General features: G+C 38.2%; 3 protein-coding genes across 5 annotated transcripts; 2 read left to right on the top strand and 1 right to left on the bottom strand.

Annotated features, from left to right (window-relative positions):
• The first annotated feature begins 1,219 nt into the window (after nt 1–1,219).
• Nucleotides 1,220–2,006, top strand: LOC120104446. Its single transcript, XM_039115643.1, has one exon. The coding sequence runs from the start codon at nt 1,404–1,406 to the stop codon at nt 1,941–1,943; it is 540 nt and encodes a 179-aa protein (XP_038971571.1). The 5' UTR covers nt 1,220–1,403; the 3' UTR covers nt 1,944–2,006.
• A 9,153-nt stretch (nt 2,007–11,159) lies between these two features.
• On the top strand, nt 11,160–14,251 carry LOC103710718 (probable pectinesterase/pectinesterase inhibitor 36). Its single transcript, XM_039115672.1, has 3 exons — nt 11,160–11,616; nt 12,805–13,188; nt 13,284–14,251. Exons 1-3 carry the CDS (start codon nt 11,160–11,162, stop codon nt 13,973–13,975), a joined length of 1,533 nt encoding a protein of 510 aa, XP_038971600.1. The 3' UTR covers nt 13,976–14,251.
• Nucleotides 14,252–14,632: 381 nt separating this feature from the next.
• LOC103710719 (NADH dehydrogenase (ubiquinone) complex I, assembly factor 6) lies at nt 14,633–21,254 on the bottom strand. Of its 3 annotated transcripts, none has more exons than XM_008796597.3 (3): nt 20,946–21,254; nt 20,549–20,821; nt 14,633–16,103 (listed from the first exon to the last, which is right to left on the bottom strand). In XM_008796597.3, exon 3 carries the CDS (start codon nt 16,062–16,064, stop codon nt 15,150–15,152), a length of 915 nt encoding a protein of 304 aa, XP_008794819.1. In that variant the 5' UTR covers nt 16,065–16,103; nt 20,549–20,821; nt 20,946–21,254; the 3' UTR covers nt 14,633–15,149. The 3 variants fall into 3 exon arrangements, with proteins under 3 accessions (XP_008794819.1, XP_008794818.1, XP_008794817.1); XM_008796596.3 differs by having other exon boundaries at nt 20,549–20,867; XM_008796595.3 differs by having other exon boundaries at nt 20,549–20,871.
• Nucleotides 21,255–21,604: the final 350 nt, after the last annotated feature.

The following is a 21,604-nucleotide window of genomic DNA, read 5'->3' on the forward strand; positions in this document are numbered from 1 at the left end:
TTTTCCTCAGCACCCTCACATACAGCTGGGGTGATGGCTTCATAGTAAAAGAAATCTAATCAACAAGTGACCATGTCATTTTTATTTTTGAGAACAGTGATGGAAGCAATCCTTTTTTCTGTTTGAACACAAAATTCTTGTCCAATACAAGCATTGAGGGCAGAGGTGCCAACCGATGATCTTCCAGTGGGCTCTAAGTGATCAACTGGTATAGTTTTAGAACAAAATACCAGCACAATAGCCTTTAATATAATCCAAATTAGTGTCATACATCCTCTCACAAAGAAATACAATTGAGTCGCCCTCTCTGTCTTAATACATAGTTAGAGGCTTTACTTTGCATTGCTTCTCCTCGAGTTTCTATTTATTGTTTCATCCATCCACTTGTCAAAACATCTAGTAGCTCATATATTTTTCGGTAATTACCTGCTCATATGTCTACCAAGAAAAAAAAAATCTTGGCTTGGTACCAATGGGACTTCAATCCACTGGTTAGCGCATCTCTCCTTAGTTCTTGTGAAATAAGAAGAGATTCCCAGTTCAGCTCAGAAGGACAACTCTTCCATTGTTATCAAGATAGAAAGCTCTCTCTGCTTTGCAGGATGAGAGCAGAGTTTTGAACATCCGTCTTATGTAGTACATCTTGTCACAAAGAAGAAGACGTAGTGTTGCCATCCTCCACATGTTCAAAAACATATGTTGGAGAAATACATCCATAGAACTTTTCCTGCACCAAAGAGAGAACACACCAACTTTTTGGAAACACCAACACCCAACTAGGTGAGAAGGATAGGAACTTGCCTGTCCAAATAGTTGGTCCAACAAATGGCTCTCTCGTCCACAATAACTTGCCCTTGACGCCCCCAGAATGGTAATCCAAGTAACAGAACACGTTTAGAACTTAGAAGTCACATAGAAATGAAGGAGTTCCTAACAAACTAGTTTTCTTGCCGCTAGACTGCTCTCTTTCCCATTTCCATATTTAAGATGAGCATCAGAAACCAACAGAGACGGCATCGAACAAGCAATCACCTTTAAAACAAAGGAAATAGGAGAGCAAGACAGCAACCCAAGCCCACCCGGCTTGGCCGCACGGAAACACAAAGGACTCCATCCGTACCGTACCTCTCTGTCCTATATCTCCTCCCACCTCTCTCCTCCTCTTTCCTTAGAAACAGGGAAGGCTCCCCTGTTCTTCTCTTCTCTGAAAAAAGATGGAATTTTTAGAAGGGAGTGAGGTGGGGATGTCGAACAGCCCTTCCTTTCTCTCCCTGACGCCCGCCTGAACCTATGCCGTCTCACCATGTCCATTGCTGATCCCTAGTCTTTCTCCTAAACCACACACTGTCCCCTTCATCTTCTGCTAATCTTTCCATAAAAAAGAGATCTTTTTGGCTCCAACCATGAAGAAATTGAGAGGTTCTAAGCTGCGAATAAAGCTAGTCTGCATTTGGAGATGGGCCTCTCGTAGACGCTCCAAAACCGCTCCTCCTCCCTCATGCCTACTCCAACTTGGCCGCATAAAGGCCACGACTTTGACGACGAAGCTCCGGGAGTGGGGCCTCTCCCTCGCCCACGGGCTCGGCGGCGTCGGTTGTGACCGGACGGAGAGGGAAGAGGTGGCGCTGCAACTGCTGGAGGGTGGCGGGGGACGGGGGCCTCCGCCGCCCCCGCCGAAGGGACACCTGGCGATTTACGTGGGCGGCGGGAGGAATGGGGAGGAGGGAGCGCCGCCGCGCCGGTTCGTGGTGCCAGTGATCCACTTCAACCATCCGCTCTTCGGGGAGTTGTTGAAGGAGGCCGAGGAGGAGTTCGGGTTCAACCACCCCGGCGGCATCACCATCCCCTGCCCCGTCTCCCGTTTCGAGCGGCTCCGGAGCCGGATCGCCGCCGAGCCTTGCCGGACCGGGCTAAGGGTAAATCGGTCCGGACTGGCCACCTAGATGTGAGACCTGACCGCCTTAGTGACGTCATTTCGATGTGCTACTTCTTTTTTTTTTTCTTTCTTTTTTTTTTCTTTTTTTTTTCTTTTTTTTTGTAACTACGTTGATCGCATCAACCTGATAACTTCCTATACTTTTCATGCACAAATTTATTGGTTAGTATATCTTTCAGTTTAGTTGTCTTTGGGCTAGGTATTTTATATTTTTAATTTTTGCAAAAAATATTTTTACAGGCTGACCATTTTGGGAGAGGTTACTGGGTTGGTAAGATGAAGCTGCCTAAAGCGCTCTTAACTTATTACTTTTTAATTTTTTGAATATATCATACTAAAAATATACGAGTCATCCTTTATAGCAAAAAAAAATGTTGGTGTTTGATAATATAATTAATGAGAACCATATAATACATGTATAGATTATATAATTCACAAAATTACAATATTTGTTTGGATGACATCCACCTATATGATTAACTCTAAGGTTAATAAAATGGATTATGTGTGATGATATTTTGCATTATTGTTCAAATATAGTGCCTTATTTGATTAGAGCTCTTAAAAAATTATATGTCAATTTATTGAAAAAGTCATTAACTATATAATGAAAAAATTACTTACGAATGAGATTATTGAAAAATTATTATGGAACTAAAAAAAAAGGAAGAACTAAATATTTTCTATCATGTATGTGTCATAATGCAAATAGTTTGCCACATATAGTGAAATATTTTTTTTAACCAACTCGTACTTGCCATTTAAATATTAGAAATTTCAACTCAAATTTGGTCTTATGCAACTACTTATAAATGCACAATGTATGAAGAATGAACCTAGTTAAGAGAGAGAAAGAGAGAGAGATAAGTAGAAAACTCTAAAATAAGATGAGGACAGTACGTATGAAAATAGTAATGTATATATACATGTATGTGAAGTTGCCTATAGTATTCTCGACTCATACCTCATCAATTAAATTTTTGACCCCTGCTTGAGTTAGATGTGAGATTTGTGTTAAGAGAGTGTTGTTCATGCCACATAATCTACTTGGTCTACATCCATGTATGTGTCTACTAGCATTTTAAAAAGTGTAATGCATTCATTTGTTTTGCATGCACACCTGTATGGCTTATAGCTTTGCAAAATTTTAAGTCCATAGTTCATTTAATATAGTCTTTAAACTAGGATCACTCCAACAAGTGATCTACATCTATTTGGATCCTATTTGCACCCACTAATCCATGGCTTTACCATTTTTCGCTCAAAATTTATAGAATTTAAATTTTTATTCGTAACATAATTTGCTCCTTTGCTCGCACACCTTTTCATTGTGCAAACTCGAGTTATCTCTAAATGAGAATGACCTATATATTGATGTTTAGAGATTTTGTTCGATCAAATGAAATGAAACCTCCTTCAACTTGTGACTCTCTATTTAAACGTAGCATTAACTTTGATGACAGAAGGGGCACAACTCACAAGTCCAAGGATCACAAATTGACATGTTAAAGCAGCCGAGTGGATTTTCCCCTCTACTATTTAATGAGAGAGCCCTTCAAGCTGAACATTTCTTTTATTAATGGACTACCCTGATGTAACTAGATTTTCTATAAACCCCTGCTAATTATTTATTCTTTTTCAAGATATCTTTTCTCAGAAGATAATATCCTCAAAACAATGCTACTCAATTTTGTTCATTTATTTTTCCAACCACTACATATTAAATAAGATCTCAGCCATTTATCATCCTTCATGTGCAATGGATATGCAAACTACTAGTTATACATAGTGGTTTGTGCTTTAATTGAAATTTGAACAAAATAATGCAAATTCATATGATTGCTAAGTATCCCAAAAGCATCCTAAACTCCCATAAAAGCTCTGATGGACCAAAACAGTGACTCATTATGGCTACAGAGACCCAAATTCTTAGCAGTTCTTGTTTTTTCCTTTCCATTCTTCTTAATTAATTCTAGGTTAGGAGTTATTTATATTTGTTAAATAAAATAATTTTCATGACATTAAATATGTTGGAGTAGCTTGGTTAGGGTGGGTGGCCCATGACCGTAGGATCAAGCCCTTCTTTTTAGAGGTTTTAGTTTTTTATTTAATTACTTTGATTTTTGAGTTTAAGTTCTTTAGCTTCCTCTAGCACTTAACATTTTTTGATTTTTTTCTTAAGCTTTATCTTTCTTGTTTTTTATTCTTTAAGCTTGTTTATTCTCTTAGAAAAGGGCTATTTTTATGCCAAATGATCTATCCAATAATTATTGAAAAATTTAAAGAAAAGTCATCTTCCCTCTAAGGATAATTCATTTTAGTTGTTTGCCATTTTTCAACTAATTTTTTATTTCTTATACTTCAATAATTTTCGGATGATGATTCAAAAATTGTTGAAGAACATTTGGTATGAAATGATTTTCTAAAGGATTATACTGAATGGGTACTCCATGGAGAGTTCATACCTTCATGTAACCAACCCTCCTATCTAGAAGACACCTTCAATTTTGGATGCAGTGACATGGAACAAAATTCTGTAGAAGAAGATGATATAAGGAGCTTATTTAGAGATACTCTTGGACATAGTATTAGAACTATAGGAGAAGATGAGCGTACAGTTATTGATCAGTCTATGCATGTTGAGGAATCTATACATTCTGATGACACAGCTCATTATGATAATTTGGTGAAAAATTGTGATCAAGAATTGTATCCGAGTTGTAAGAATTTTACGAAGATTTCTTTTCTTCTGCATTTATTACATTTGAAATATTTGAATGGGTGGTCCAGCAAGTTTTTTACTATGCTTCTTCAATTATTAAAGGATGTATTTCTGGAAGGTATTACTTTGCCATCATCTTCATATGAAGCCAAAAAACTAATAAAAGAGTTGGACCTTAGATACGAGAAAATACACAGTTGTCTGAATGACTGCATTTTATATCGTGGTGAAATTAGGAACCAAGAGTCATGCCGAATATGTGGAACTTCACGATGGGTAAAACATAAAGAAGACGAGAATGATTCGTTGACTGAAGTGGATGCTGCACCGACTAAGAAAAAACCAGCTAAAATTTTGAGATATTTTTCTCTTATACCAAGATTGAAAAAAATGTTTGCATCATCGAAGACGGCTTCCTCAATGAGATGGCATGACAAAGGCCGTATAAAGGATGGAATGTTACGACACCCAGCGGATAGTCCTGCATGGAAAACATTTGATGATAGGCATCCTGAATTTGCTTCAGATGTTCGCAGTGTTAGGCTAGGTTTAGCTACTGATGGGTTTAGTCCATTTCGAACGATGAACTCAACATACAGTACTTGGCCGGTTGTTTTGATTCCATATAATTTGCCACCATGGATGTGTATGAAACAGTCTTCAGTAATTCTGTCAATGGTTATTCCAGGTGACAAGGGCCCAGGTAATGATATTGATGTTTTTCTACAGCCTCTAATAGAGGAATTGAAACAAATATGGGAGGGTATTGATGCATTTGATGCTTTCGCTGGCAAAAATTTCAAATTGTGTGCAACTCTTATTTGGACTATCAATGATTTTTCTACATATGCTAATTTATCTGGTTGGAGCACTAAGGGGCGTATTGCATGTCCTTCTTGTGGAGATTCAACCCATTCGTATTGGTTAAAATATGGAGAAAAGTTCTGTTATATGGGCCATCGTCGGTGGTTAGAAGCAAACCATCCATTTCGATTTCAGAAAGACTTGTTTGATGGTACCATAGAGTTGAGATCTGCCCCTATTCCACCAACTGGAATTGAAGTCTTTAGACAAATGCATGGCACCAATTATATACTGAGTAAGATCTCCAAATGTTCAAAGAAGAGGGAAAGGGAGCATGTTGGCAGCACAATGAATGAAGGATTAATAGCAGAGGTTGTTGAGGATGCTGACAACTTTTTTGAGAATGAAGACAACGTATATGGTCAGAAAAATGATGATGACTCAATGGCAGCATCTACACAGAAACAACTATGGAAAAAAGAGCATTTTCATTAATTTACCTTATTGGGAGTATAATCTTCTTCGACATAATCTTGATGTGATGTATATAGAGAAGAACGTTTGTAATAACCTGATTGGAATATTGTTAAATCTTGATGGAAAGACCAAAAATAACTTGAAAGCGCGTCTTGATTTGAAAGATATGGGCATAAGACAAGAGCTTCATCCGACAGAGCTTGCCAATGATAAATTTTATACACCTCCTGCATGTTATACAATGTCTACTCAAAAGAAAGATCTTTTTCTAAAGGTTTTAAAAAATATGAAGGTTCCTGATGGATACTCATCAAATATTTCACGATGCGTATATCTCAAAGAGCGTAAACTTTCAAATCTTAAAAGTCACGATTGTCACATTTTGATGCAAAATATCTTTCCATTGACTTTAAGATTGTCAACACCGAAACAAGTTTTCGGAATTGTTTCTCAATTGTCATTATTCTTTAAGGCATTATGTTGCAAAGTTCTTGATCCTAAAGAGCTTGATCAATTGGAGTCTAATGTTGCACTTACACTATGCCATATGAAAAGGATCTTTCCTCCTGGGTTTTTTTACTATTATGGTTCATCTACTTATTCACTTAGCGGCGGAAGTTAAACTTGGTGGAGCGGTTTACTACCGATGGATGTATCCTATTGAGAGGTGATTTTTCTAAACTCTAATGTTCATATTTAATAATTAGTTTGATTTTAATATTTATTTTAAAAATTTATTGTTGAAGGTTTTTTGTGCGCTTAAAAGATTATGTATGCAATCGAGCCTATCCTGAGGGATCGATTGTTGAAGGATATATTGCTGAGGAGTGTTTGACATTTTGTTCGAGATATCTTGAAGGTGTTGAAACGGTTTTCAGTCGACCTCAAAGGAATTGTGATTTCATAGAAAATCCAGATGTTTACAAGTTCTCATCTGGTGGAAGAGTTTTGGAAAAAGTTAAAAGTGTTGTTCATGACCAGAAATCGTTGGCACAGGCATATCGCTTTGTCTTACTTCATAGTGATATAATATCCGAATCTCGCAGGTTAGTACGGTTAATTGAAATCTAAATTTACTGTCATGTCAGGAGAATGTAATATTGGTGCTTAATTAAAGATTTTCTGATCGTACAGAAAAATTTTAATAGCTCAGCGAAGTCTCAACCATAACATTCGTCCTACACTAAGGATTGAGCAACGATGATTGGTTGAGTTATTTTCAGAATGTCTTTTCAAACAGGCTAGATGTCTAATATATTAACCTTTTTTTTAAATTTTTATAGAGAGAAATTAATCGTTACTTCTATAAATTTTTTTAGGTACCAATGATGATGGAGAGAAATTGTTCTGAGGAGTTAATGTCATTGCTCGAGGTTCAAATAATATTGTCAACAGATATAGTGGGTTCATTATAAATAATTTTAAATTTCATACTAAAGAGCGTGAAAAATTTAGAAAAATCCAAAATAATGGGGTTATGGTTGAGGCGGACGGAAAAAATTATTATGGTGCTCTAACAGATATTTATGAGATGGATTATTATGGAAAGTTTAAGATAGTATTATTTCGATGTGATTGGGTGGATATAAACTCACCTAGAGATTTGAGACAAGATATAAATGGATTCACACTTGTAAATTTTTTAAGGTTGATACATACTGGTGTATTATTGAAAGATGATTTATTTGTTTTTTCATCTCAAGCTCAACAAGTGTTTTTTGTGCAAGATTCAAAAGATAAAAATTGGTCTCTTGTTATTAAGACGAAACCTAAGAACTTGTATGATATGGAAAAAAGGTTGGAAGAGGAGGACGATGATACTTATACTCAGTGTATGCCTTATAATATTGTGCCAACTGATGAAGTAAATGCGCCAACGAGTTTGGTTAGGACGAATGTTGAATGAGAATGTAGTTTCATAATGGTAAGTAAAATTTATCAAGTATACGTTGAATAAGTTATTATCTTCTCTTTTATTAGCACTTTATTTAGTATAAATTTATTATTTAACCAAATATTGATTTTTTTTGTGCATACCAGGTTACAATATGCTTCGAGGAAGACGATTTAGAGATGTGGAGTTCCAACATTCTCAGGTGGGATCTACTTCTGATCAGTTCTTGCAGTCCCAGCAGCCATGTGAGCACCAGCAACATGAGTCAGGATCTCAGTGCGAGCCTCCTGCTGATTTTCCGGAGGATGAGCTTCGGATTCAGGATAATTCGATTTAAAGTTCATATTTTATGTTAATATTTGTCTTCAACTTTTTAAGACATATTTTAATTAATTTTAATAGATGGACAAGGAACGGTGAGGACAAGAGGGGGACCCACTCAAGCAAAGGATGTGTGGAAGCTTCCTCCGAATGAGAAGATCATCATCTGATGCAACAAATTGGGGCAGCCTATCAATAGAGCTGGAAGTCTTCTATCAAGCTTTAAATTTTAGGATCGGTTGCACGCAAGGGTCAGCTGTGTCCGCTCAACTATACGAAGTGGAATGACATGCTTCCTTCGTATAAAGTTGAGCTTCTTAGACTTATACAGCTAATGAATTGAATTTATTCTTTTTAAATTGACACCTCCTGTATGTTAATTTGCTTATTAGCATAATTTTACTTTTGAGGTTTAATATTATTATAACATTTTGTATCTTATTGTAGGGTAAGTTTGTACTCCCTCCAGAGAGCCATGATTGGGTGCTAAAGTCCCTCAACCACAAATGGAAAGAGTATAAAGCAAAATTGAAGACGGACTTCAAGCGCAAGGATATGACAGAGGAGGAGGTTGCTCGTGTGACTCCTCCTGATGTATACCCTCAGTAGTGGAGGGAGCTTGTTCACTACTGATTTTCTGAAAGAGGACAGGTCACGTATATTGTTTCAATATCTTGTATTATATTTATTATTAATATAGATTGCAAATATATACATTAAATCAAATTATATTGTATGCTTTTATTTTGGCAGACATATTCTAATATTGGTAGAGCTGCACGAGAATCTCAAGCAGTTTCTCACACTTCAAGCTTGAAGAGTTATGCGAAACGTAGAAATGAATTCGTAAGTTCTTTTGAAACTATTTGAAACTCTACTAACATATAGCACGTATCATTATATATAGTTTGCCAATATACCTGTATGTGTAGATAGTAGAGCATGGAAGGGAGCTTGGTGAGGTAGAGTTTTATAAGATGACCCATACTCACCGAGATGGTAGCTTTGTCTGGGACGAGTCGAGAGATATAGTTGTATGTATTCATTTTTTATTTGTTCACAATTTTTTTATTAATTTTACTTCTTTTAAAATATTAATGTGGTTTTTTTTTTGAGAGAAAGATATAGGAAAGAGCTACAACTCTTATTTCAGAACGCGTCGGAGAGTCATCATCATCCGATGCGGCCAGTCACGTCGAGGCTCAGTTCTATGCCGAATTAATGGGCCCAGAACGTTATGGTTGCGTGAGAGGTTACGGTGTCGGAGTTACCCCCACTCAGTTGTCTGCAGTGAGCCGATTTACCCAAGATGCCAGACAAGGTACTTTGAAGACAGAGATGGCACAGATAAAGCAGTCATATGAGACAAGGATAGAGGAGATGAGGCAGAGTCATATGACTGATATGGCGGAGTTGAAGCAGAGCCAAGAGTTGAAGATACAATCTTTGTAGGATCAGCTTGACCATATTTCATCTTTTTTGCAGAGATTTGCTCCTCCGGTACACAACTAAATCTATATGAATAATTACATAATTATAATGTATTCTTGTATGAGCGTGATGACTTTCGTATTCTTAGTCTCTAAAGTATTTTTTTTCTTGTAGGTTGCTGATACTTAATCTACTCGTAGAGATAATGATGCCGTCGATCCTTGATACATCATAGATTGTTTACTTAGGAATTTGAGATGTATGTTTTTAGTGTATTTTGAAGTACAATGTAATCAAATATGATAATATGAATATTTTGAACGCAAAGTTTTTGTTTGTGATTTGCATTTTGTTATCTATGTAATTTAGTGTATTTGTTTTATTGAAATTTAATGTATACAGAATATTAAAAATTGTTTTTACAAAAAAAAAATAAAAAAAATTTCTATTGCCGACGCTTTTAAGCGTCGGCAATAGCAACTGGAATGGAGCCTTGGCACGCCTTTAACGACGCTTTATAGCATCGGGCAAGACCAACAAGCCGACGCTTTTAAGCATCGGCATAAAGCGTCGGCGTAAACTGATCCCACCCCACCTGCCCGACGTCTTACCCACGCTTTGGGGGGCGTTGGGAGGAATTCTACCGACGCTTAAAAGCGTTGGTGAAGACCAAATAAAGCGTTGGAAATATCCTTTCTTTTGTAGTGCAGCCTAAATTGCAATCTTGGTAGTAATTGAATGTCGAAGAGCTGAGTAAAAAAGTTTCATATGCTCTCAGAAAAAGGGCATGAAAGAAGGAAATGATCAGTAGCCTTCTTAAAATTTCTGCAAACAAAAGAAGGGTTAGGATGATCCTTCTTCTTTTTTTTGAACTTTCTACAATTAATACTTCATTTTTACATAGGAATTAATTAGATGCACGACTGCTAAGAGAGATCGATTAATTAGAAAAAATATCTCTCGATTTCAAAAATTCTGTAAGAAAAGCTTGGTTTTACTCTTTAATCCTATCTGGTTTTCTTAGAAAAAACCAGACTGTTTCAAAGGATATCGTATGAGGCTGAATTCTTAGACAAGGCTGGCCTATGCCAGAATATTTTTTTAGAACATGGCTGCTTATGCCAACTTGTTTTTAATTATAATTCGAACATAGCAAAAGAAAAATTATTTCATTTGCATACTTCTTGTTAATTTTTATTTTTTGATTCTTCGAGCTTCTCTAATTTTCTCAGCAAAGGCCTGGCCATGCCAAATAGTATAGAACATTTCTAATTTCTAAAAATTTCTCACAGAAAGACCATATGTTTGCCAAGTAGACAGGGGTTACTTGTTTGTATCCATCACTACGGCTGCCACCAAACCAACACATGGTGCCTCCTCCCTCTTGACACTCCTCTCACCCTACTCCTGACACCACCCCTACTTGCCACTTGGTAACCTCTCTCTCTCTCTCTCTCTCTCTCTCTCTCTCTCTCTCTCTCTCTCTCTCTCTCTCTCTCCCCCCTCTTATATTTTAGAGCTTATTATTTAGAAGATCATTCCAGCTATCCTCTCTAACCTCAAGGACCAAAGAAATGGCTAGCAGGATAGCCTCCTCATTGTCTCTCCTGATCTTCCTGTCCTTCATGGCCCTCACCTCCTCTCGTTCCTCTGCGGATCCGAAGGTGGCGAGGAGGCACAGAGAGGAGGCTGTCCAAAAGGCACACGACGCGCTCGGGAGCGCCATCAACTGGGCCTCAGCTTCAATGGACTTGGAGAGATATGGTCTGCACGAGACCCAGAAGGGATTAATGGCATTGTCCGACTGTGCCCGGCTCTACGAGGACAGCAAGGAGGCTCTCCGGCGTTTGACGGGGGAGTACGAGCTGGCCGATGCTCTTACATGGCTGAGCGCGGCCATGACCGCACATTCCACGTGCATGGGAGGGCTGCGGCAGATGAATGCGTCGGCATCGGCGTCGGCGAGGAATGTGAGGGCTTTGCTCCGGAAGGCATTGGCCTTGCACGCACCGCCGGCTGGCCTGAAGGACGGTGAGCAGCGTTGTGTGTTGCGTACCTTGCCTTGTGACAGGATAATTGGATGTTAGATATTAATGACCTCGTTTAAACTCCTCCTTCATCCAGATATTGCCTGAATCCATCCTCCTATAAGTCCTAACTTTAAAAAAAGCAAAAAGGCAATGTGGTTTAGCTCTAAATGGGCGATGTGTCATGTCCACCCTTCTAAACAGACATGATCAAATGAGTCATATATCGTAGATGCTGATCCATGGTTCATGCCACAAGCATGCTAGTAACTAATTCCTGATAGACATTGGGTCTCCATGAAATGGTCTTCTGGCGTGGATTGATAAAGACTAATATCGTTCGTCTTCACATCATTTTCTAGGTTGTTTGATGTTGTAGAACCATGGCTTTCTCCTCAAGGAGAGAGAGAGAGAGAGAGAGAGAGAGAGAGCCATTGTGTGATGGCTGTTCCATCACAAATATTGGTGTAATGCCATGCATGGCATCATGTGGCTGGTGGCCGGTTTCATGTGGCTTCTCTTCCCAAACCTGGACACTTGCCGTATTGCAAATCATTGTATCTTTCTTAAAGGTTGCGACCTGTGCCAGGTGTGTTCTACTGCCAGCTAAACGGCATGGGTATTAACTGCAAATTATATATATATATATATATATATATATATATATATATATAAAATTGTTCTACGGATCTTTTGTTTCATTTCTTTTGAGCAATCATAAAAGCTTTTTATTATGTATCTACTATCAAAAATTCAATGCGTAATCTCAGCATTCAATGCATATTCCTGAATAATTTAATTTTTTAATTATTCAACTATTTCATTTTGCCAAGTTCATTAGCCTATATATATATATATATATATATATATATATATATATATATATATATATATATATATATATATATATATATATATATATATATATATATATATATATATATATATATATATATATATATATATGAAGGAGAAAAGGAGGGAACAGGCAGCAAAGTTAGGTCAATATTATAAGCTCGGCACATTCAGGTAAACTTGTAAAAATATAAAACCTCACAAAAGCATTGATATAGTTGGTCTGGGCCCTATAGTTTGGCCCATTGAACCATTACGGGCCGGAACTCATGTAGAATGACGTATCACATATTTCCTGCAATTTGTTTGCAGATATCTCCTATGAAAAGCTTGCGATGAACCACTTATCATTTCACAATATGTTTTGATCTCTTGCTTTCAGGACAAATCAGTCATTGGTGGAACGCAACAGCCCTTGATGATGCTGGACTGCTAGTATCGTGGGACGCATCCAAGCAAAGAGCAGACATGGTCGTAGCTCAAGATGGTTCGGGTAACTACAAGACCATTAATGAAGCAGTAGCTGCACTCCAGCAGCAGCAGCAGCAGAGGGAAAGCAGGGTAGTAATCTACGTCAAATCAGGGGTATACGAAGAATATGTCGAGATAGGTAGGAAACTGAAGAACGTAATGCTCGTCGGAGATGGCATCGACAGCACGATCGTAACGGGCAACCACAACGTTCGTGATGGTTACACCACCTTCAGTTCAGCCACCTTTGGTAAGTACAGAAGAAAGTTCATCAAGATCCAGGAAAGACATGCATGCAGATGTTATCAGCTAAAAAAAGACTCACCGATATATATTTCCTTGTAGGTGTAACAGGTGACAACTTCTGGGCAAGGGACATGACATTCGAGAACGCCGCCGGGCCGGAGAAACAGCAGGCCGTCGCCGTGATGGTGGGCTCCGACCACTCGGTGTTCTACAGATGCAGCTTCAAAGGATATCAGGACACGCTCTTTGTGCTCTCGCAGAGGCAATTCTACCGCGAATGCCAAATTTACGGCACGGTCGATTTCATCTTCGGCAACGCCGCAGCAGTGCTTCAAGACTGTGAAATCTATGTGAGGAAGCCAATGTGGCACCAGCCCAACGTGATCACAGCCCAAGGAAGAGATGACGAGAACCAGAACACCGGCATCTCGGTCCATGCATCTCGAGTGAGGCCTGCACAGGATTTTGAACAAGTTAAGGGATCATTCAGGAGCTATCTTGGCAGGCCATGGAAGAAGTACTCGAGGACTGTGTTCTTGAAGACATACCTTGATGGTCTGATAGATCCTCAAGGGTGGGCAAAGTGGCGAGGAGATTTCGCACTTGATACCTTATACTATGCCGAGTACATGAACACTGGGGACGGCGCTTGCGCTGGGAAAAGGGTGAAGTGGCCTGGATTTCATGCCCTGAGCGACTCCAGTGAAGCTGCTCCATTCACTGTTGAGAACTTTATAGAGGGCCAGTCATGGATTCCAGAGAGTGGTGTTCCCTTCTGGGGAGGAATTTAAGCTGAAGTCCGACTACTTGCAAGTACGTAGGCATCGGAAAATGTTACTAAATTAGGCACCTATGTATATTGTACGGTAATATCACGTGTATATTGTATTATTTCCACGTATATTATACAGCAATTAGAAGAAGTTAGCTACCGACTGGTGAGGCTTCTGAAAAGGTCGAATGCACCCATAGAAAGAAGTCATCATAGAAGAAAATAGTGGGTCGTCATGATTCGTGTTGTATCCTACTTTAAAAGAAAATAGCTGATATAATCTTGTCCTACTTGTCAAATAACTTCTTTCTTGTCAGGCTGATTTCGCAATTGGTTTTTTGAAAGATAATTAAACCCCAAAATCAGGTTATTGATACGTGATGAATCACCTGGAAACAAGGGAAAACTCATTCAATATATATATATATATATAAAAAGAAAAACTCTTGTGATTTCCTCGAGACTACGTTCGTTCTTCAGAGCTTATAAAACCTGAGAAAAAACAGACAATTTACATTATAGCAAGTTAGTACCACTGCTCTAGCTTAATATAATTATTATCCAGCAACATGACATTCTCACCTCATTATGCTGACATTTATGGCAATATATAAGACAAACCTTAGATTAGTAATATGTTTTCATTTAGCAGTCCTTAAAATTTTCTTCTGGAGAATTCTTTTCAGAAACCTTAGGGAATGACCTCCCAAAGCACAAGTTCATAATAATTTCTTTTGCTTGAATGTATACCCCTGATAACAAGAATTTTCACTGCAGACCAAAAATTGATTCCACCACAAAATTATTGCCTAAAAGCATGCATGATATTGGGACAAAATGATTCCACATACAGATGATCAGACGGATCATAGCCTTGCTTCACTTTGCCAAGTCCAAAATTGTTTAGCCGATTCTCATGCAGAGTGGATATATGGAAACAACTTCACAAAAACCTGTCTCGTTTAAATATTCCAGCACCCAAGAGACATAAAGTGCAAGGCCTTTTTCATCTAACAAAAATAATCTTATTCCTATAACCAACAGGATTTTCTTTCATGCTCTTCTAAATTGAAGATGGCAATAGCTGACACGAGAACAGTTTCTCACATCAGTTCGACTCTCCTTGGAATTTTAAGAAAAAAACCAAGTGCGTAACAACTTGGAAAAACCTTTCTATTCAAGAATGTCAAACTTTAGTATGTGTTTCTCCAGGCATGCCACTTCAGCTTTAACTGATACCACAGAGGAGAGATCCCCAAGACACCACGTGATATCCTTGAATCAAACACGTTGAATTGCCTATGTTTTAGAGAATCCAGCAGGACCTGAGCAGGCACTGCTGGAAGAAGCACAGGAACAGCCTCAGCAGGAACTGTTTTAGCCAACTCCCGTGCCTTCTGCAAGTGAATGTTAGCAATGGAAGCCACCTCAAAAACAGCATCTGATAATCCCTCACCTGACTCCATCCTAATGTCAGACCGGCCATTCCCTGTTATTAGCAACCCATGTCTAGCTGCTACATCAGCTGGAATGTAAGGTATTCTCCCATGATGACTTGCATGGTGAGGCAGAGATTTGAGCAGCAATAGCAGTCCACTCGCTTTCCCAATATGTGACACAGCATGATCAGCTGCAGTGGACCGAATCCCACCAGCTTGAAGAGTTGCATACAGAATGGTAGATACAGTATCCTCTGCATACCCCTCCAAATCCCCTATAGTTTCTGGGATAGCATGCTCTTCTCTGCTTGCATCATTTATCCGGGCCTGCACAGACCTTTTGAGCCAATGCTTGCTGATTTTCTGCTCCGAAATCACTGAAGAGAGGGCTTGAGCTGCTGGGTGCTCTATTAGCTTGTTGGCAAATATTTTATCGATAGCTTCTTGCCACCAGAAGAGGCGCATAAGACCTATCTTGGGATCGGAAGCAACATCCATAGCCCGGGCGGTTTCAACATTAAAAGCACGGAGGGCAAATGCAGCCTTCCGCATGGCTGGGGGAAGGTGAAGAAGGCAAAGGTAGTGGTGATAATCATAACTGCGCACTTGCTGCACGCAGTAAGAGAAGGCTGCCCGGATGCTATTGCTGGATATGGAAGTGCCATTCATCAATTCCTTGGAGTGATGACTTAATAGTAAGTTAACTTCCTGCATGAAGACAGCTCTTTATAGTACAACAGAAAGGAAGGAAGGAAGAAAGGAAAAAAAGGAAAAAAAACCAATAAGAGCAATAGCAAAATGCTTCAAAAGCCTTCTATAATGTGAATATTTTCTCCACAAATTCCCAGCAACCAAAATCTAGAACTAAGATAAAAAACTAGTTATGGTTGTGTTTTTTAAGACTGTTGTTTTTATTACCCATATATCTTGAAGTGTTTTGGTATAATCAAATCCTCATAAGCTTAAACATGAACAAACCAAATCAGTAAATGGCTGCATGGAACAATACAAAAAATGAAACCGATAAATAAGCAGGCCAAAATTAACCAGAGTCCAGGAAACAGAGGGAGCTGCAAGAAACACAATGAAAACTGAGCTAATTAATCTTCTGTACTTCTGAACTGTTATTCCAGCAAATTTTCTTAGATTTCTCTATGTTCCCGACTTTTCTAAGTGATGTGGATTGCTCGAAAAAAATTTCCAAGGAAACACATGAGGATCTAGAAAACTAATTTTTCTCCCTTAATGATCTAGTTATACTTATATATCTCACGTAATTCAATCTAAAACCTTAATTGAACATTATCCGTTAAAGTCAAGAAGAATTTTTAATTTGAAAATACTATCAAGATACACAAGGCAAGATAAAGCATTAAAAGAGAAGGAATGGATTCCTATATGTTAGTTCCCAATATCGTATCCCCCTTTAAATACCAAATTTTAGTTTCAATCACTCACTCAAAGCATTTCTCAAAATAATCAATAAAAAATGTGGATTAACCACTCACAAACTATGCAAAAACAGCGTATCATCATAAAGAAGATTGAACCACAACATCATTAATCATCAATTATCTGCACATAATGTGACAATTATCATTTTTTTTAAATCATGTGAGAGCGCCATCTTGTCTCAAGGGAAATAGCATTTCAGCACACTGAACATTTCCTTCCAGTTGCTAGTTTTTGGTCAGACTAAATCACATCTATGATCATAATTGTAATGACACTCCAAGAGTGATTACTTCTCCCTGGATAGTTGATAGGCATGACACAGAATGGTAATGTCTACTCAGTTCCTCACCGAAAGAAAATATAATTTATTGATTAAATTTTGTATTATATTTTCAAAAATCAAATGGTTACAGGTAACAACCAACATGTGGACCATCGCTAGGGCTTTGGCTTGATATATAACATTTAGCATGTAAAATATAAACATTTTGGATTTCATGAACCACCTAATGAATCTTCAGCATTACTAAGGGTCTAAACAAGCTAAAATAGAGTATCTCTTCACTCAGATGTACATCTCACAACACATATGAAGTTAGAATTGCCTATGGCAACTTTATGGTAACTTTTTGATGCAGCCATTAATCGGTCACAATTCCTAAGAGCAACGACCATGAGATCATGGTGCCAAACATGTTCACTAATGCACTAACACTCTCACTACTATTTCCTGCAACACTATGAACATGGATGATGCAAATCATTCATTTCCTCAATTCCCCATTTTATAGCTCCAGTACATATTATAGCTCCTAGTTACTAGCTCTATTTATAATTAAAGAATAAAAAAAGATAGAAGAGAATAGATGGCAGGATGGTAAGAAAAAATCACATGGCTCCTCATTCTAATTTGGTCATACAACTAAAAAAGTGATTAGGCGAATAGATTAAGGTACCATCAACTAAGGTAACAGCATGTGCTCATGTAAATAAGAAATGAAGACTTTATCATTGGATGCAATTTGCCATAGATGCATTGGGTTGATGAATATAAAACGAAGAATCTACTCACCCTCAAATTGGTTTGCAATAAGAAATCTAATCCATTTTTTATGGGCAAGTGATAGCCATTAGCTCTTTCCGCTCCTGCTGTATTCACCCACTAATAAAGAGCTCACAGCTTCTAATGCCATTCCATCCATAGGAGAAATATCTCATCAATCCTAGTATTTCACTTGTAACCTCCTGCAATATCTCTTCACCATCCATAAAACTTTCCCCATGTCACTCCAAATGCATTAGTTCCCTTAAGGGATACCGATGTAAATGATCTTAAAGATTGATGAATAAAAGTTTTAGAGGGTAAACATCTGTTTATATATTTCAATCATATTTAAAGAACTTGAACTATTTTCAATGTGATAATTAGCTAAAATATTTAACAATCTATGATTAAGCAATAATCATGCTATGCAATACTTTTCGATAACCTCAACCTAGTGATGTTTCCGTTCAACAACCCAATATTTTTGTTTCAGAAAGAGCATGACATTTGATATATGACACATTTAAATGCAAATTATTCTTGAAATTCAAAAGACAAATTTGGGTTGCATGTTTAGACCTAATGGATCTTAGTTCAACACTAGAATGGGTAACCTTGGCATGGAAGGACTAAAAGAAACTGCACAATTCAGATGCAATCTTCATAAGGTAAAAAAATAGTAGTCATAACAAAAACAACAGAGTACTGGAGCCCACCGAACTCAGCACTCTGATGGGTCCAAGACATTTCAATGAACTAAAACTTTATAAGCCTCACCCTGAACATGAACTCTACATGGAAAAGTATCTCTAGTATACCAAGGGCTATCTATCAAATGATAACTTATTAATGTGCAGGGCATGCAGAAAATGCTTCAAGATTACAAATGAAGGATGACCAACATGACAGTGCCCATGATGGGAGACAAAAAAAAAAGATAGGCAGACTTAGCAGCACCATGTTCAACAAGTACCACCCGCTCTCCTCATGTATGACCTCCAGCAATCACCTTCTTGGTCATTAGATCTTTAAAGATACAATAAGTACGAAAAATAGTGGACAGAGCAATTTCGAAACTGAGTGTACCAACAAAAGGAAGGCCCAACGAAAACTCTGGACCTCAAAGAAAAGTAGAGAATATGTAGGACTAGGATGAGCAATACAGACATCTGACGCTAGACTGGATGGACCATCAGAAATGGTACCAAAGGCACTGAGAACTTACAATCAAGAGAAGAAAATACCATGAACTTCCAGTCATGCCTATACTGCTCTTGAGTCAAATTATGCTGGGAACAGATACAAGAGAAAGAAAGCAGTATCTAAATCATGCAAAGGTAGATACACTGAAATGGTACTGCAAACAATGCTGATTCTTATGTGTATCTTTCACATCCTAAATAATTTGCAACTTTGCTCCATGAAAGAATTTGCTGGTTTAGATATTGATCCAGAAGCCCGTCACGGCAGCTAAGATAGCTTTAAAATTGAAATTGTGAAAGGTATGATTTGTACGATTAGGTTGTGATAGCATGGAGGTTGTATGTTCTATTAGGGTGCAAGTGTTTCATGTCAATCCAGAAAAACCAAAAATGTATTCAACCTTGTCCCAGATTGTTTCTTTGCTGAATAAAGAATCGGTCCAAAACTTGCTCCGAATACATTTTATCGGTCAGGTTTGTGCTCTATAAAAGTTGAGCTAATTGAAACCCAACTAAACTAACATTTTGGGCCGGTAACAGTGGGTCTAATTATTTTTGACACAACCTGAACTGCTACAAAAATCAACTTACTAGTTATAATAGGATATATTAGCTCAAAAATCAGCTTAACAGTGAATCTGCAAGATCAACATACCATATATCATCACATCCCTAATAAGTAATAACCAACCTATTGGCCTCCAAACCTAGCCCTTCCCAAGCTGTTCTCCTTCTGATTTCTTTCAGACATCACAAAAAGAAGAACAAAAAGAAAGGGTGCAAGGTGATGATGTAACACAAGCTAGAATCAAGATCGCTTTGTTATCATGTTATGACTTCAGATAATGATACTGGTGCGAGATTTAAAATCTAATAGACTTAAAGACAATATCTAGCACAATCTTCAACGGTAAAATCATGAACAGTAGATAACATACAGCACAATAACGCAAAAAGAAAATGCATGATAAAAATAAAGCATGGAGCCACCCACAATCTAAACACACAATTCTCTCATGCAATCAGCTCCCATTTTCTAGTATCTTATATATATATATATATATATATATATATATATATATATATATATATATATATATATATATATTCAGAAAAAAGGAAGCATTTTTAATTAGAATTCATAGTATAAACACAAGCACGACTGAGAAATTGAAACTTGATAATAAGAACTGGTGCATCCTAAGCCGTTGAACAATTTCAATTTCAAACTCTAAAAAAACACCAAGGGGATGCGGATATGAAAATGAATGGGACACGCAACCGATTTGGGCACCGTCAGCCTCATCTTCATTTCCTTTTCCCTAACTTTCTCAGCACCCAAAAATATGAACACACACACACACACACACACACACACACACACACAGAGAGAGAGAGAGAGAGAGAGAGAGAGAGAGAGAGAGAGAGAGAGAGAGAGAGAGAGAGAGCACCTGATGAAGAAGAGCGGGAGAGGGATGGGTAGTTCTTGGACGGCCAGGCCCTGCCAAGAAAGGAAGGAGGGATGGAGGGCCGGCGGCGTGTCTCGGGGACAGGCGCTGAGGCAAAGGAGAGCCTTCTTAGAGTGGAAATGGGTCGGATCCGAATCCGACTTCGATTTTTTTAAGGATCCGGTTTTGAAGGATCTGTTGGCATGAAAGAATTGGGGACCGATCTACCTCAAATAGCGAGACACGAGATCGATGAACCCAGAATTCTCGTTTTCACTACCAAGAACAAGAAATGATCAAGAACCCGTATCAGATCCGAGATCTTCCTGCCCAAAAATGAATTCCGTCTCGAAAAACAGATCAAGAACGAGAAAAAATTGAGGAAAAAAAACTCCCATACCAAGAATCGCTTCCCCTGTTCCGATCGAGACCAGCAACCGCAAAGCGGAGCTCTGAGAGCTTCCCTTCGGAAGCAACGACAGCCGTTAGCGACCGAGATCAGCTCCAGAGAGAAAAAAGGCGGAGACGAGAGAGAAATCGAGAGGGTTCAAATGAGCAACAAGAGACGTGAGAGCAGAGGCAGAGGGGGTGACGCCGCTCGCTCTCCGGCAATGGGAAGCGCCACGTGTAGAAGCCAGGGGGCGACGATTTCCGTCAGATTTAACGGAATGCTCGGGGGCGGATGTGACGCCCTAAGCTGTTACGATGTTATAATCCATGCTAATGTATTTCTAGTTATATGGAAATGCCCTAAGCTGCATCTATAGCTTCATGGTAACCAACATAAAAAAAAAAAAAAAAAAAAAAAGCAAGCAGAAGCTTCTCCCTTACTAAAACTTGAGCTAGATCAACATAAATGGATAAGAAGTCAACTTATATTCCTTTTTATAAAAGCACCTCCATATCTCACAACACATATGAAGTTAGAATTGCCTATAGCAAGTTATTTTAGAGTTGATTCAAGTTTTGACATAAATATGTGGCGCACCAGCAAGAAGGCTCGATTCTATGCGCAATTCTTGTCCTCTGAAGAAGACAAATCAAAAAAGTTTATGGACT

This window comes from Phoenix dactylifera, chromosome 18 (assembly GCF_009389715.1).
Source record: "Phoenix dactylifera cultivar Barhee BC4 chromosome 18, palm_55x_up_171113_PBpolish2nd_filt_p, whole genome shotgun sequence".
Lineage (NCBI taxonomy): Eukaryota > Viridiplantae > Streptophyta > Magnoliopsida > Arecales > Arecaceae > Phoenix > Phoenix dactylifera.